A 16067-nucleotide genomic window follows, 5' to 3' on the forward strand; every position below is an offset into this window, starting at 1 on the left:
AGAGCAGTGGTACCCAACCAACAGTCCGGGGACTGGTACCAGTCCATGGATCAGTCGGTACCGGGCCGTGGCTCCTCCTTGTCCTCCTCCCCGGCTGCTGCCTTGGGGGCTGCCCTGTCACTCTGCTGCCGGCTCAAATTGGTGCTCTCCAGCAGCCACCATGGCTGGGGTTCCCCCTTGGCATGGCACTGCACAGCTGCTGCTGGCAGCACCCCCCAGCGGGCGGCGGGAAGTCAGGGACGCTAGTGGGAAAGCAGGGGGGATTGAACAGCAGGGGCTCAGGTGGTGGCGTAGAACTACCCCCCCCCCCTCGGCCTCAGTGAAATTGTCAAGCATTGACTGGTCCCCGGTGATAAAAAGGTTGGGGACCACTGAGCTAGAGGATTGCCAAGGCTGTTCCCCCTTGGTCAGGCTGGTAAAGTCTGTGCCTTATTCTTTAAAGCTTGAAAATATTTAAGGCGAGGAGACCCAGTGTCAGAGGGTGTCAGGGAACGAGGAGTTGAAGAAAAGACAATAAAGGAAATGTTTATGAAAATAGGACCTGGAAAGTCCTGGTTAACAGAGCAGCCAAGAAATGTATAAGGAGTGGATACAAATGTAATGGAAATGAAAAGTCTACTGTAGTTAAACCAGTTATAAACAGAGACAATAATTAGCATGTATTGTTTCATATTTTTCTTGGCTTAGTGTATTTTGTGCTGAAACCGGTTCTATTGTTCAAAATCTTAATACTTCTCTTTCTTGAATCAATCCCTAGATCTAGCACGTCACTAATACTAGTCACTGCTCTATATTGAAATCTACTGTGTCAGACTTGAGGGTACCTTTGGGGTAAAGGAAAAGAAACTTCAAGTGGTGGGAGTAACTGAAAGGGACTGAGCATCACACAGAGTAAACACCTCTTCCTTTATACATTGGACAATTTTTAGTTTCCAAGATATAAGCAAACACAAAAGGCCTGATTTCAGTAGAGGCCTGGAACCCACAGTTATGTTCACCGGAACACAAGACAGCTTGCAAACAACCACCTTAATGGGCACGTGCCATAAAAGTATCCTAAGAGGCTCTTCCTGCCAACTCATTTATTAGCCGGTGTCTACATTTTGCTCAGAAATGTCCAGCTGCAAAAGGCTGGACTCCACAAACCAATAATCAGTTAAGTACAGCACTTCCAATTGCATTACAAGAGCTATAGAAATCGGTGATTAATTACACAACCTGGATAGTTTCGACATAAAGCTTGAGCACCTTGACTAATCAAACGTCTAGCCGAGGGTCCATGGGGGAATAAACACTCAGAGCAGCTGAGGAAATATGTTTTTTTAATTATGTATCCTACAAAAAAGGATGTGTGTGTGTGTACATCTACCTGCTATAGCACAAGCGGTGCTATAAAATTCCCCTATCTCCAGTAAGAGCCACACGGTGCAGGCGTTCTGTTTTGCTGAACAACACACAGAGACACTTAACCCAGTCAGGCTGGATGTATTTATATCTCCAAATCAGGATGAAGCTTTAGCAACACAGCCTCTCTTAAAATAACGGGGACATCTGGATCTGAAGAGCTACCACCGTGTTCAGAAAGCTATTCAACGGACTGGATATCAGATGGACTTGGATTTACAGGGTGCTGCTTTGAAAGGGGCTGTAAAACTAGTTGGCTGGAAACAGGATAGCTGTAGGTGCAGAGCGTAATAACAGGTTAATGTGCTTTCTCCCTTGGCTAATCAGAGGCAATTTTGGCAGGACAGGCTCCTATGGGAACCAGGCTTGGCTCAGATTAGGTTGGCCGGGATTTTCTGGGCGCCAGGGATTGTGATCCATTTTTAATCTTCTTGTTTGTTGCCTTGAGGCAACGAATCAGCGGAAAGGCACCCTGCAAACCTCCTAAATAAATAAAGGCAGGGCAAAGTATTAGCACTTGCAGGACCCCATCTAAGTGAGATTTGTATGACTATAACAGATACAAAATTATTTGGGAGAATACCCCATGGAAACATCGCCTTTGGTTTTCAGTCATATCAGCTGTGATGCTGTGGCTACTTCCAAGCACCAGAAGCTGTTTTTATTGTCAAGACTTATCATAAAGAAGGGTCAAAACAAAGCATTAGTCCAATGGCACGTTTAAGGCCAACAAAGTTTTATTCAAGGACTGAGCTTTCATGTGAGCTCTGCTCCCAGAATTTCTCCTTCTAGAGATAAATACTCAACAATAATGGCTAATTTGTCCTTAAAAACACATACACACACCAAAAACCCCTGTACTAGAAACTACCCAGAAAAACCAAGAAAAGGGGTTGGATCCAACAACAATTTAGCTGCTGAAAAGGGAAGAAGGCGGGCACTTTGATCCCCAAAAAGGCTGTGCTGGGACCTGCATACAAAACCCTTATAGGACAGCAGCTGTGCGGAATTGGGTGAGTCAATCTATCTGGCTGGATCCACCCCCAAATAACAAATTGGTGGTGGTGGAAAGTGCCGTCAAGTCACAGTCGACTTGTGGTGGCCTCATTGGGTTTTTGAGTCAAGAGATGTTCATAGGTGGCTTGCCATTGCCTGCCTCTGTGTAATGATAGTGATCCTGGACTTCCTTGTGGATCTCCCATCCAAATACTAACTCCTTGCTTAGTTTTTGAGAGAGAGAGAGAGAGAGAGAGAGAGAGAGAGAGAGAGAGAGAGGAGGGAGAAGCTCTGGTTACAGGATAGGAACTGCAATTTAATATTTAGTCATTACTTTGCATGAACAATATATCAACACCACTTACTAGATGCCTGATCAGCAAGACTTGTAGGCGTGAGTATGAATGGAAAAAAAATGTCATCTGCCTCAGGGGTATAATCTTATCTCAAAGCAGAGCGATTTATGCACGTAACTCCAGCACATCTCAAGGAGGATATATCCCACAGGCTTTTCTGACAGTGCATCAAGGATACAGCAGAAAATTATCGCTCAGAGATAATTGCTAACCCCAGACCTTATAAATGACGCGGCTGCTTCTCACCAAGCTTCCTAAACTTTCTCCAAACATTTGAAGCTGACATACAAATAAAGGAAATCAGCATATGTAATTCTCGGTGTGGCCAATTTGTAGATACATAAATCTGAAGACTGGAGTCTAGGGCGCCCTGAAGAGGTGAGTGGGGCCCTGTTGTGTATGTGGCCACGCTAACAATCCTTGAGAAGACCGAGCTTGAGGTCCAAGGTTGGATCAAAGCAAGTGTCACATTGACCAATGGGCTGCAAAGATCCCTGCAGCAGGATCCAATAGATTTAAATAAATCATGCAGGATCCAGCCAATCACACATAGGCTATGTTGTATATATAAATGGAGTTCAGTGTAGTCTTGGTACTACTTGTATCATGCTCTCGCACCAATAAAGAGCTGCAAGGATTCCAGTGACCATGTTCTTCCTGATTTATTATGCCTCCTCCTAGGAGGGCTTAAGGAGGGGCTGCAAGGTCTGCCTGTTTGCTGGGGTGTTCGAGGGGGATTGAACAGCAGGCATTTTCTAAGGAGAGGAGAGGGAAAGATTTGGGGTCTGTTATTTGCTCTTTGGTTTTATCCAGGAAGTTTTAATTATTATTGTAAGCCACCTTGAACCAAAAGGGAAAGCCGAATATCAGCAAAGGAAGGAAGGAAGGAAGGAAGGAAAGAAGGAAGGAAGGAAGGAAGGAAGGAAGGAAGGAAGGAAGGAAGGAAGGAAGGAAGGAAGGAAGGAAGGAAGGAAGTCAGTCAGTCAGTCAGTCAGTCAGTCTTCCTGCAGACCTGAAAAATGTCCCAGGTTTGCCAAAAACCTGAAATCTGTACACAGTGGAATAGCATTCTAGGAGGGGCATGTATAGCAGAAGCCAATTGTACGGTCCTTTCATCACACCTAAGAGATATCACTGCCAGGCCATTAACCTATGAGCTGTAAGACTTCAAGTGAGTGAAATCCAGTAGAAAGCTAGCTTAATTATTCCTGGGTGTGAATTGGTGGATTGCCAGATGAGTCACCAAACCAAGAGGAAACTCCGAGCCCAATGAACGAGGTGACCAGAAGTATGCAGAGAACATGAAGATCAAATGGGCTGCAGATGTTGTTTCAAGAGGAAGCAGCAAATTGGGAGGGGGAGCTAGACAGCAGGAAACTGGGCGAGAGGCCAAGAACAACAGTGGCTGGTTTCAAAATTTGTAGGGTTTGGGAATGGCAAAAATCATTCTTGTTGTGGTCTCATAAAATCTGACAGTGATTCTCAGAGGAGTCTAGTATAACATCTAGCCTCTTGAAAAACAATTGCTTTGTGGCGGGGAAAAAACCCCTATCACACCAACTTCATAGTCCATGTAAGGTGCCCAAAGACCAAACACTGGCCCTTGGCTAAACAAAACAAAGATGTACAGCAATAACAGTTATATATGTTGGAATTTGATTTTTTTTTTTAACTGGCATGATATACTAAGTTATATGCAATACAAGAACTTTTTCACCTTCTGCTTTTCTTTTCTGGTGACTGGATACAAAGTTTGGATACAGCAGCACCTGAGTGTACAATATAAATCCTAAAGAAGACACTGCCCTTTGTAAGGCATTCCTCTTTTCTATGACCATAAGAAACTTTAATTATGCACTGTCATGCAAATATGCTTGATTCACATAATGTATGCATTCCACAGGATTTAGCTGTTCTACAAGGAACCAGCCAGAATACTCCTATTCCATTTCCAGTGTCTGATGAAGTAGACAGTTGCTTATAAGATCCACATGTTTTATTCCCTACAGGCAAGTAAATGCACACTGCACAGTTAGGGTTACTTATTAAAGGCTGGAAAATTTCTGGAGATTTGGAGGTGAAACTTGGGGGGGGGGGGGAGAGGGACCTTATCTTGGTATAAGGCCACAGAATCAACCACGACAGCATACATTTTCTTCATTTCTCTGTAGTTTGGAAATCCCTTGCTTTTTCAGGGATCTGCAGTCTCCACCTGGAAGTTGGCAGCTCTAGGTTTGAGTACTCAGGATCTGCACGTTGGGCTTGGACAGAATGCTTTCTTTAAAATGGCTTGAGCAGAAACAACCAAACCAAGAGAGCAGCAGACTTCCAAGCTTACGGGAAATGTGATGGACATTTGAAATGGCATAACAATACTTCCTTATCCCTTTCACCATTTATCAAGAGCTGTCATCTATGACAGCTAAGTAGACCCTCCATGCTCAGAAGCAGTGTATCTCTGAATATCACTGAATCTTCCCACAAGCTTCAGGCTGACAGGATCCTGGGCTAGATGGTCTTGCAAGGCTGCTACTTCCTGAACCTGGTTGTCTTCTAAATCCCAGGAAGCTACTTGCAATTATTTTCCTTTCATTGTACCCAACCATAAAGAATCACGAATAATATTACAACTCTTATTTTTGTGTTTTTATAAAAAGTACTTTTATCAAAAAAATATTGTGCAGTTCACATTGTTTTGAACTGTATTATGCTGTCAGGTTTTGCACGAACCAAAGATCCCAAAATGAAAAGGGACAGATTTTGAAAACTGGCCTTCCCTTATTGAAGAGTAGGCAGGTATTGCTGTTACTCGGTGTCTCTGTCCTTGATAATTTGATCTGGGGAAATGAAAAGGAACATCCTGTGTGGAATATGTGATGCATTTAAGTGCTTTTCTGTCTATGAAGTGGTAAAAAAAAAATACACCATGTGTTTCTAGCTGTCAGTTCTGTGTCTGGGCTCTCCAAGATCTTGATCAGTCCAGATATTCTGTAATATTGCTTTAAAAGTGGTCTTCATATAATTGTATGAGAAGACAGTGTTTGCTTGAATTCTTTTTTACAGGAAGATGTAATAGCAAGGTTAGATTACTGTAATACACTTTATGTGGGACTGCCTCTGAAAAAAAAATGTCCCAAAAACCCAATTGGTCCCAAATGCAGCAATCTGGGGCTGAAGCCAGGAATCATATCAACCATGCAGAGAAATCTGCACTGGCTACCTTTTCATTTCCACACAGAAGATCTGTTACTTCTGAAAGTGGCAAGGTGTGAATTTTCTACCCTGGTTCATACTTCTGGTACGTGTAGGGTTGCCGGGGGGAGCGGGAGCTTTTTTGCAGAAAAGGGATGCGCAAACACCCATGGAATCCAGAACCAGGCGCATGCATTTGGTTCACCTGAACCGGAAAAAAAACAACAACCAAGAATATATCATATTTCTAAGCCAAATACAGATTCTCTAATCTGTTTCGGCTACCAGTCTAGCTGATTCAAATAAAAGCCAAGTTTTTATTCGGGCGTATTCAGCTATACTGACCAGCTGTCTGTTTTCCTTCCCCCTCTTCCAAGTGGAAGGCATCACTGAAATGGCTGGCAGCCACTTAAACCTAGCAGCTTGGTGGGTTCACCAGTCAGCTGTTAAATTTGGAAGGTGGGGGGGGGGAGTGCAATGGATCCCTGAAATGGCTGCCAGGCATTGAGAGTGGAGCCTGGGGAGGGTGAGGTTTGGAGAGGGACCACAGCAGGATATAAGGCCATAAGGCCCAGCAGCCATTTTTTCCTCAGGGGAACCGATCTTGATTGTCTGGAGATCGACTGGAATGGTAGGAACTCTCCAGGTGCCACTTGGGGGACGGCAATCCTAGGTACATGTGCTTCAAAGCTTGAATCTATTTATTTGTAATTTGACTGATATGCTACCTTTCTCAGTCTGGCCGCCTTGGGGTGGTAAACGACCAAATACACAACATCCAGAGAATAAAATGCGTCAAACATCATAAAATCAATTCATGGTTCATTTTAAAAGTTATTATTATTATTTTTGGCCTACAGCCAGCCTATTTGGTCTTAATAACTCCCTTAAGAACAGGGAATTGGCTGGAGGAGTTGGGGGAAGTGGGGAAGGGAGGAGAGGAGGGAGACCCGGTAAATGAGTTTTAATTCTGGTTGGACTCAACTGTAGGCCTGGTGGAAGAGCTCTGTCTTACAGCCTCAGCGGAACTTGGAAAGTTCCACAAGGTCCCTGAGGTTCTAGGGAGATCCCACCAGGCAGGAAGGCCCTGGCTCTGGTTGAGGCCAAACAAATTTCTTTATGGCCAGAGATCCTCAGTTGGCTGGTATTGCTTGACGGCACTGTTGCTTAGGGTTGCCAGCTCCAGGTTGAGAAATTCCTGGGAATTTGTGGGTGGAGACTAGAAAGGGAGATTAGTAGGGGTGTCATGCATCAAAGTAACTCTTTCCTCCAGGGGAACAGACCTATATCACCAGGAGATCAGTTGTAGTTCTGGGAGCTTAGTGTAGTGGTTAAGAGTGGCAGCTTCTAAACTGGCAAGCCAGGTTTGATTCCCCACTTCTCCACATGCAGTCAGCTGGGTGACCTTGGGCTAGTCACAGTCCTGATACTGCTGTTCTAACAGAGCAGTCCTGTCACAAGCTCTCTCAGCCTCACTTACCTCACAAGGTGTCTCTTGTGGGGAAAGGAAGGGAAGGCGATAGTAAGCTGCTTTGAGATTATTTCAGGTAGTGAAAAGTAGGGTTATAAAAACCAATTCTTTTTCTTCTACAAACCTCATCTGACTGTTGGCAACCATTTCCAAAAGAACTGGTGATCGTGCTTGTTGGTAGGGTCAAACATAGCATATTTCTCTCATGCGTGCAGCAAGACTTAAAGACTGAACAGGGCTAGCATTTCAAATTTATCATTACAAAGATTCCAGCAGCTCTGTTATATGAATTATTTGGTCTATTTCTGTTGCTGGTTTCTTTTTTATTGGTTCCTATTAAATTGTTTATGGCTTTAATGACTATGTTTCTGACCTCCCTTGCCCCTCTTTAGTGGGAAATTTGAGACACAAATATTTTAAACAAATAATTGTCCCCATATTAGAGATTGGAGGTCTGGAGGAGTCTCCTAACAGTGTGGGGAGTTCCTAACAGAGACCCAGGAACCTCCCAAATTACAGTTTATCCTCCTTAACAACTATGCTAAATTCTTTGACTGTTGAAAGCGTTATGCATCCCTGGAGCATTTCTGTATAGCTTCTGAGGTTTGGCAAGGTATCACGTAGGAGAACACAATACAGGGATGAATGTCAGGTTTTTAAACCATCAGTGACAACCCAATCTGATAACAAAATCTAATTCTGTAGCCCCGTGTTCAAATAGCAAACTGTTAAAGTGAAGTGACTCTAAACCAGTACTTTTTAATACGTTGCCTTGCTTATTATCAGATCTATGTTCATTTCTTCTCCCATACTGTGACGGTTGGCATGAGATGTTCTTTGGCATTCTGAATTCACCAAGGGGTTTTCAGCAGGCAAGAGAACCACTCTTCCTTCAGTCACCAGGGTGCCTCCTGATATTCACAGCTACCTCAAGACAATTTTGCCTATAGTTGCAGTCCTTTCACACTAATGGTGCTTCAGAGAAATCTCTAGGGGCTGAATCCATGGGCAATACTAGTTACTCTTTGTGATCCAGTTGTAGAGCTCTGAGTTACAAGCTCTGGGTCTCAGCTCTTGAATGATGAAGAAGAGTTGGTTTTTATATCCCGCTTTTCACTAACTGAAGGAGTCTGAAAGCAGCGTACAATCACCTTTCCTTCCTTTCTCGACACCCTATGAGGTAGGTGAGGCAAAGAGAGCTCTGACAGAACTGTGACTAGCCCAAGGTCATTCATCTGGCTGCACATGGAGGAGTGCGAAATCAAACCTGGTATTCCAGATTAGAGGCCACTGCTCTTAACCATGCTGGGGAACAGTGTGGGTGACTATGGCGCAAGTCTAAAGCTTGCGGCTCCTAAAAAATGCCAGGGATCAATCTAGCTCAAGTTAAGCAAAGTACATTCCACTGATTTTGATGAAACATGAAAACACATGCATAAACCTATCCCACTGGAATCAGCAAAAACTTAACTTGGCCTAGACTGATTTAGATTTTTTGACTTGTTTTACAAATACCGTTCCATTGGCTTGCCAAGCTAACATCAAACACTCCTCCCCTTTGATGCAGACACACCCATGGGGACTACTAAATACATACCTGTATACATTTATGTTTTGCAGGGCATTGATTCGTAGGGTCATCATAAGTCGGAAGTGACTTGATAGCCCTTAACACGGACACATAGAGTGACACCAAACGTACTCATTAACTCTTTCTCCTGGCTTGTTGTGAAGGAAGAGGTTACGTTTGGAGTAAAGATCTGTGCGTGCACGAAATAAACCTGCATATATCACCAGAGTCCTTTGGGATGACAACTTTAGCAAATGGATCTTGCAAGAAGTTTGAAGAGGTTAGTGATAGAGTTATGGCGAATGGTTTCTACAGGGAAACAACAGGGGCAAAAAGCCCGTAACACGGAGCAGAGCTGTCATTTACAGATCTGAGTTCTGAAAATAAAACAGACACAGAGCATCCAACTCTCTCAGAAGAACAGTTTGCAACAGCTTCTTCGGCTTGACAGCGACATCACATCTGACAGAACAGGACTGATGTTACCTGCACAGAAGCTCTGGTTTTCACAAAGAAATGCTGACTGCGGCTGATAGCCTGGGAACTGGCACCCAGAGCGGGGTAAGAGTATGACTGTGAAATCAGTCCTGGATTCAGATTTCATCTCTGTCCTAAGTTAGCTCTGCAAGATTCAAGTCCAGCAGCAGAGACCCACAAGACAAGTTTTTGAGAGTCAAAGTTCCCTTTGTCAGATACAAAAAGTAATGGAGATCAAAGGGAGCTTGGGTTCTGGAGATCTTGTTGGTCTTTGAGGTATTACTGGAATTGAATCTCGTTCTTCTCCTGCAGGCCAACACAACTACCCACCTGGAAACCAAGTTAGCCCAGGCACTACCAGCAGAAATGGCACTCTGCAGAATGGAGGTAATCATGTCGATCCGCTTTACACAGAAAAAGCAACAACGTAGTTAAAGTGAAGGATACTTGCCAGGGTTATCCTAACAAACCTGCCTCTAATCTTGCATAAAGGAGAGTCAAATACTTCCTCCCGCCTATCAGGTCGTAAGGATACTGCAAAGAACCCAACTCAGTAGATACACTTTGAATGGCACTTGTGTAGGTAAACACACACGTCAATAAACACACACGTTGGTGCATTTCTCCCAGAAACTAAGGTTGTGATATTGCAGATAAAGAAGTCATTCATATCTAGCTTTATATGCACATTCATACCAATCTCTGTGTTTGCAAATATGCCACTCACTCACTCACTCACTCACTCACTCACTCACTCACTCACTCACTCAGAGAGAGAGAGAGAGAGAGAGAGAGAGAGAGAGAGAGAGAGAGAGATATTCATATGCAGTATACCAAAAGAAAGCAAATGTTTACAGGTATTGTCTTCATTACAAAATACATCCAGTTTACAGTGTGCTATCCAGAATCATCTCAGCCACCAAGTTGATAGCATAATGAAACAACCCACAATAAGGTTTGAATGCTAAGGCTGCAAAAGTCTGCCTGCAATCTCAGTATTTAGAAAAAAAGGAACAGATCCAATCAATCCCGTCGAGAAAACCACATTTATGGGTGAGGATTTACCCCTCCCTGCATTCTGCATATGTTCTGTTTGTTCTAACTGTGCCTAATTTTCACATTTCCCAGCCTAACACTATTTTGCCATACATAATTATCCATTGCCCTTCTCAGGAAGCATAGCTGCAGGCTTCAGCTTTCCTGCCAGTCAAAGTCGCTGTGCCTGCATAATTGATTATGAGTAACACTAAATCATAATTTTGCTATTTACTTCCCACTTTAGGGTGTGCGTGTGTGTATGTGTGGGAAGCTGACCAGGGTATATTTTTATACTGGGCCACTTAGCCACTGGAAATGCCAAAAATAAAACTGCTCCGCTGCTGAGATTTAACCGAGGTGCAGTTAAACAGCGTTAAACCCATAATGCCGTACCCGAGGCCATGGATTTTATTTGTTCCCAGCTTTTCAAGTCACTGCAGACCCGGAGCTAGAACAGCTGTGGACATCCTTAAAAACAAAAGTGAGAAAAAGTTCCTTTCCCGGGCTCAGCAGGAACCCATGCACTCTTCAAACCGCCTGTCTCTCACAATAGCTATTGTCAGTTTAAGGGAGAAATCAAATGATTGTTACTAAAGCCAGAAATGATTTGAAAGCGCTTTCTCCCCCCCCTTTCACTTTCCCCCCCTTGGCAATACTTACATTCATCTTCTACAAACCGACCGTCTCTTTCAAGCCATCCTGTAAGAAATTCCCGTCATTTGGATGGCACAAATAAAGTGAGGGTCCTGTTTTCTGCATCGGCTGCCTGGGGTATTGTTCATCGTTTCCCTTTGCCTTTGATAACCATTCCTTCAGGATGTGGCAGCGGAGTTCAGAAATAGACTCCGATTCACTTGGCATCAAACGCTCAGACTCCAACTCTTCCCAGCAGCTGTCAGACTCCCACTGAAGTCGACCTGGTGCCAATAGATTTCAATTTAATCTTTTCTTGGGAGTGACTGGCGGGTGCTCAGCGTCGCCTGAACTTGCCTTAACCCTCCCAGATGGATGGCGATCTCTTAGCCGCGTGGAGAGACTCTGAGCTGATCTGACTTAAAGCCTTGCCTTTTTCATTCATCGACCTTGCAAGGAAAATCCTGGGTTCTCATTGCATTATTCATGTGCCTGCCACTCCCAGTGCACATTTTGAATCATTTAATACAGCATGACTTTTTTTTTCCATTTCATCTCCACCTCCCTCTTAAAAAAAAAAAAAACACAGCCAAGTGTGACTTGCATCTTCAGAAGTAGCCCTTATTTTAAAGAGTGGGTGTTAACTAGAAGCTTCTCCGAGGTGCATTGCTCTGTACAGCAGATTTTAAACGAGCTGGTTATTAGAGGGGAAAAAAATTAGGAAGTGCTGGGAAATGTTGGTTCGGAGTCTATTTAAGGCACAGCAGAATATGTCTGGGAAACCTGTCTCACTCCCCCCCCCCACCTTCTGCAAAGCTCTCAGATCTCATAAATACACAAAAATAAAAATGGGACAGGCATACAGAAAACGTACTGCAGACTCTTGGGCGTCTTGCTAGATTTTGTTCGCGTCTTTCTAATATAAATATATGTTATGAAGTCACTTTTGTAACATCTGTGCATCACGGCCATTGGGGTCTGGAGTAAAAAAAAAAAAAGAGATAATTATACAGGATTAGCAGGAGAGGGTTGGCATATTAAACCCCCCTGCAGGAAGCTGAGCCAAGTGACCGCAGATAACCCTGGTAGTGCCTCTGAGGCCACTCAGTGCTGGGAGGCTCAGAGTGATCCCAGGGACCTGGTCAGAAGCCCAAGACAGACCCCCTGGATCACTGCCCTGCCCTCCAAATCACTGCCACTTCAACCTTGTGCCGTGTGGGTCCAAGACAGTGGTAGCTCTCACCTCTTGGGAGGGAGGGAGGCAGGCAGGTGTCACTGCCACCAGTAGAAGCCAGATGCTGTGGCTTCAAGTGGGGTAGATACAAGCAGTCATTGCTGCTGAGCTGGCTTCCCTCTGTTGGGGTGGGGCAGGGGCTGTAAGCAGTCGCCCTCCCCAAGCAATGTCCAGAGCAGTTGCCCCTGTTGCCCATTTTTAAGACTGCTCCTGGCTGTTCCTAGATTGTTATAATATCAAACCTGCCCCTGCAGCAAGAGGCATAGTGGCATGGGGGTTGGTAATGTTGGAATATGCAAGACCAACAGTGTGCATGATTGAACAGAATATGGAAAACATCCTGCAGGGGGCGTTGGAGGAGATGTGTATTTAGCACAGTCAGACTGGAAACTTTGTGATGTTTTCAAATACTCTCCTCCAGTGTCCTGGTTGGCTCCTTCGGAGACTTCCTGCTCCTTTGAGCACACTTCCTCCCTACTTGCTTGCAGAACAGGCAGAATGAACAACACAACAGGGCAATTTGTTAGTTTGGAATCTTCTTCTCTCTCCTATATACAAAGCTGTTTCTCTTCTAAATAAATCTGTTTTATTCTTTTAAGTGTCCTGATGCTGCACCCTCTTGCATATTTAAACCCTGCCAACAGGTAATCCTTTAGACCAGTGGTCCCCAACCTTTTTATCACCAGAGACCGGTCAACGCTTGACAATTTTATTGAGGCCCGGGGGGGTATTCTTTTGTCGAGGGAAGTTGCTGCCGCCTGAGCCCCTGCTCCACTTGCTTTCCCGCCGGCAATCCTGACTTCCCACCGCTCACTGGGGGGCGCTGCCAGCAGCAGCTGTGCAGTGCCACGCCGAGGGGGAGCCCCAGCCATGGCGGCCCCTGGAGAGCACCAAAGGTGAGACGGCGGCAGAGTGGCAGGGCAGCCCCGAGGCAGCAGCCAGGGAGGAGGACAAGGAGGAGCCATGGCCTGGTACCGACTGATCTACAAACTGTTCCGGTCTCCGGACAAGGGGTTGGGAACAACTGCTTTAGACTGTTTCCCCACATAAGATTGCAGCAGGAAGGCAGATCGGTACTACGGGGCTCTAATACCACTTTACAGTTTGTGTAGCAGCTGAAGTTAGAGGCAACTGATAGTTTTTATCATAATACTGGTAATGTCACAAAAGCCTGGCTGCCTGTGCAGTGTTACGTTAGTCCAGCCAGCGTCTCTGGCAAGTTTTTGCAGCATTTCAATACATTTTAGAAATGACACAGAAAGAAAAGAGAATCAGGGCAGTGGCTCAATGGTAGAGCATCTGCTTGGCATGCAGAAGTTCAATTCCTAGCCTCTCCAGTTAAAAGGACCAGGTAGCAGGAGATATGAATGGCCTCCGTCTGGGAGCCTGGAGAGTCACTGCTAGTTAAAGTACTGATCTTGATACACTCATCGCTTGACTCAATAGAAGGCAGCATCATGATTACAAACGTGTGACCTCCCAGGCAATGTTATCATACTACTTTCAACTCTCTTCAACAGAACCTTTCTTCAGCTTGCATTAGATGCATTGCTATTCCACCAGAGTTCTGTACCGTGCATGCATGAAATCTGAAGGAGGGGATGCTTCTGTCATTATGGGGACATACGCCGAGAAGCTGTGATTGACTGCAGTAGCCTGCCATGCATCGGCAACCTGTTGGGAGACATATCCCCCCCCCACCATATCTTGTTTTAACCGCACCAAAAATCAACTGTTGAATAAGGCATGATGTGGATTTCAGTGAGATATACCCCATATATCACACTGCTCTCACACAATTGTTTTCAGAGATTTCCCCTAATTCTCCATAGCTGCTCTATGGTGCAAAAATAAAATGAAAACAACCATAAAGTAAGCCCAGAATCTTTCATTTGGAATTCATATTGCACAGCGCATTGGCTGTGCACATTCACTATGAAATGAGCATAGGCCTCTCCATGTCCTCAGCAACTATGCACCGGAGGAGGGGCGGTATATGTATGCATAAAACATTTCAAACTGAATTCTTCTGGAGTGCATTAGAGTACATGTTCTTTGACAACAGACACAAACAAGCTCATGTTCCTCAGATGTTTGGGGGGAAAGGCATATGGTTTCAGGTGTGACGTAGTCTTGTCTAAAAGCAGAGGATTAGAATGCTGCCTGGAATCCTTTCCAGTGGCATGGCTCTTAACATTTGCAAGCCTCGTTTAATTCTTTACACAGAGAGTGATTAAAATGTAGGGTTTGCTGCCAGAAGATAGTCACAGCAATAAACAGCTTGAAAAGGGAATCTGACAAATTCATGGAGGATAGATCTATCAATGGCTACTAGAAGATAGATCTATCCGTGACTGAAGGGAACCTCCACAGCACTAAAACCACTGAATCCCAGAGTTAGGAGGCAACATTGGGGGAAAGCCTCCATTCTCTGTTGATGGCTCTTCAAGGGACATGGCTGGCCAGCTTGTGAGGCAGCATGCTGGACTAGATGGACAACTCGGATCCAGCAGTTCATAAGCCAAAGTCTATCTACTTAATGTATAATCCAAACCTTCTTTCCAGTACTTTCCCCATCCATTCTCACAGCAACACTGCAGGGTAGGTTATGCTGAAGAAGATGGGTCCAAGGTCACCCAGCGAGCTTTGTGACATACTGAAGCTTGGAACCCCTCATGGATCCAAGTCTGACCTTCTATCGACCACACCACACTGGAGCATGCTAAAATAATTCCCCCCTACCTCTTTCCATCTCTCATCTCCCAGCGAGCAAACATTATAGCTGCTGGATGAAAGGAAAACACAGGGAACCCTTGTGGTTGCCCAGCAACAGTAGACGTGATTACGAATTCCCTTCCCTCTCCAAGACTGACCCTTCTTCAGAGACGCTGGCATTAAGCTCTCATCACCCATATCTCTTTGACTGAAAGTGCTAGTGAGAGCAACAGCAGCAATTCCTGCAAATGGGCTGGGAATGCTTTTAACCCAAAGGGGGTGGAAGTGAGGTCAGGAGTGGCGGGAAGCTCATGTTCCGGACTAGACTAGCACACTGGAACACAGGAAGCTGCCTGATACTGTCTTTCAAGATCTGATCTTTCAAGTTCTGTGTAGTCTACACTGACTGGCAATGCCTCTCAATGGTCTCAGGGAGAGGTCTTTCAGTTCACCTACTACCTGATCCTTCTCCATTGGGATTCTGGGAACGGAACCTTGGCCTTCCTACATGCAAACCAGATGCCTTGGCTTAAAGCTGTAGATCTTCCCTTCTTCACTTTCCAAACTAGAGGCTGCTAGATTTGACCTACAGATTATGTGAAATTAGGCAGCCAGCCGAACAAGCAGAGTTCTAGGCTGTGGAGCAGCCTTTCTCAGCCTTTCTAGTACTGACAACTCTCTGAAACATACTTCAGGCTTCGCAAAACCCCAACAGGCCACGCCTCCCTGCCATGCCCCCAAAGTCACAAGAAGTGACATCACCCAGTCATTCCCACCAGATGTGACATCATGCTTTGTTGCCCCGTGCCACCAAACACAAGAAACAGTCTAGTATCCTACTCTGCTGGGCCAGGAGCAGGGCTGGGGCAGGTGCCTGCTGCTCTGTTGCTCCCTGCCACCCCCCTCCCATGCAGTTACATTAAAATGAGAGTACTTGCCTCTCTGGACTCCAGTGGCTGCAGCATTTGACAAACCTCAGCC

General features: G+C 45.0%; 1 protein-coding gene across 3 annotated transcripts in view; it reads right to left on the reverse strand.

Annotated features, from left to right (window-relative positions):
* The window catches only part of LOC143843039 (schwannomin-interacting protein 1), a 448653-nt gene that overhangs the window by 143434 nt on the left and 289152 nt on the right, over positions 1 to 16067 (reverse strand). The window contains exon 1 of one of the 3 annotated variants that reach the window (XM_077348574.1): positions 11165 to 11530. The exons of the other annotated variants lie outside the window; for them this stretch is intronic. Within the exon in view, the coding sequence (XP_077204689.1) occupies positions 11165 to 11170 (6 nt within the window). The 5' untranslated portion in view covers positions 11171 to 11530. Of the gene's footprint in view, positions 1 to 11164; positions 11531 to 16067 lie in introns of those variants that run through there. 3 annotated transcript variants of the gene reach the window in all.

The sequence above is a fragment of the Paroedura picta genome, chromosome 8 (assembly GCF_049243985.1).
Source record: "Paroedura picta isolate Pp20150507F chromosome 8, Ppicta_v3.0, whole genome shotgun sequence".
Classification (NCBI taxonomy): domain Eukaryota; kingdom Metazoa; phylum Chordata; class Lepidosauria; order Squamata; family Gekkonidae; genus Paroedura; species Paroedura picta.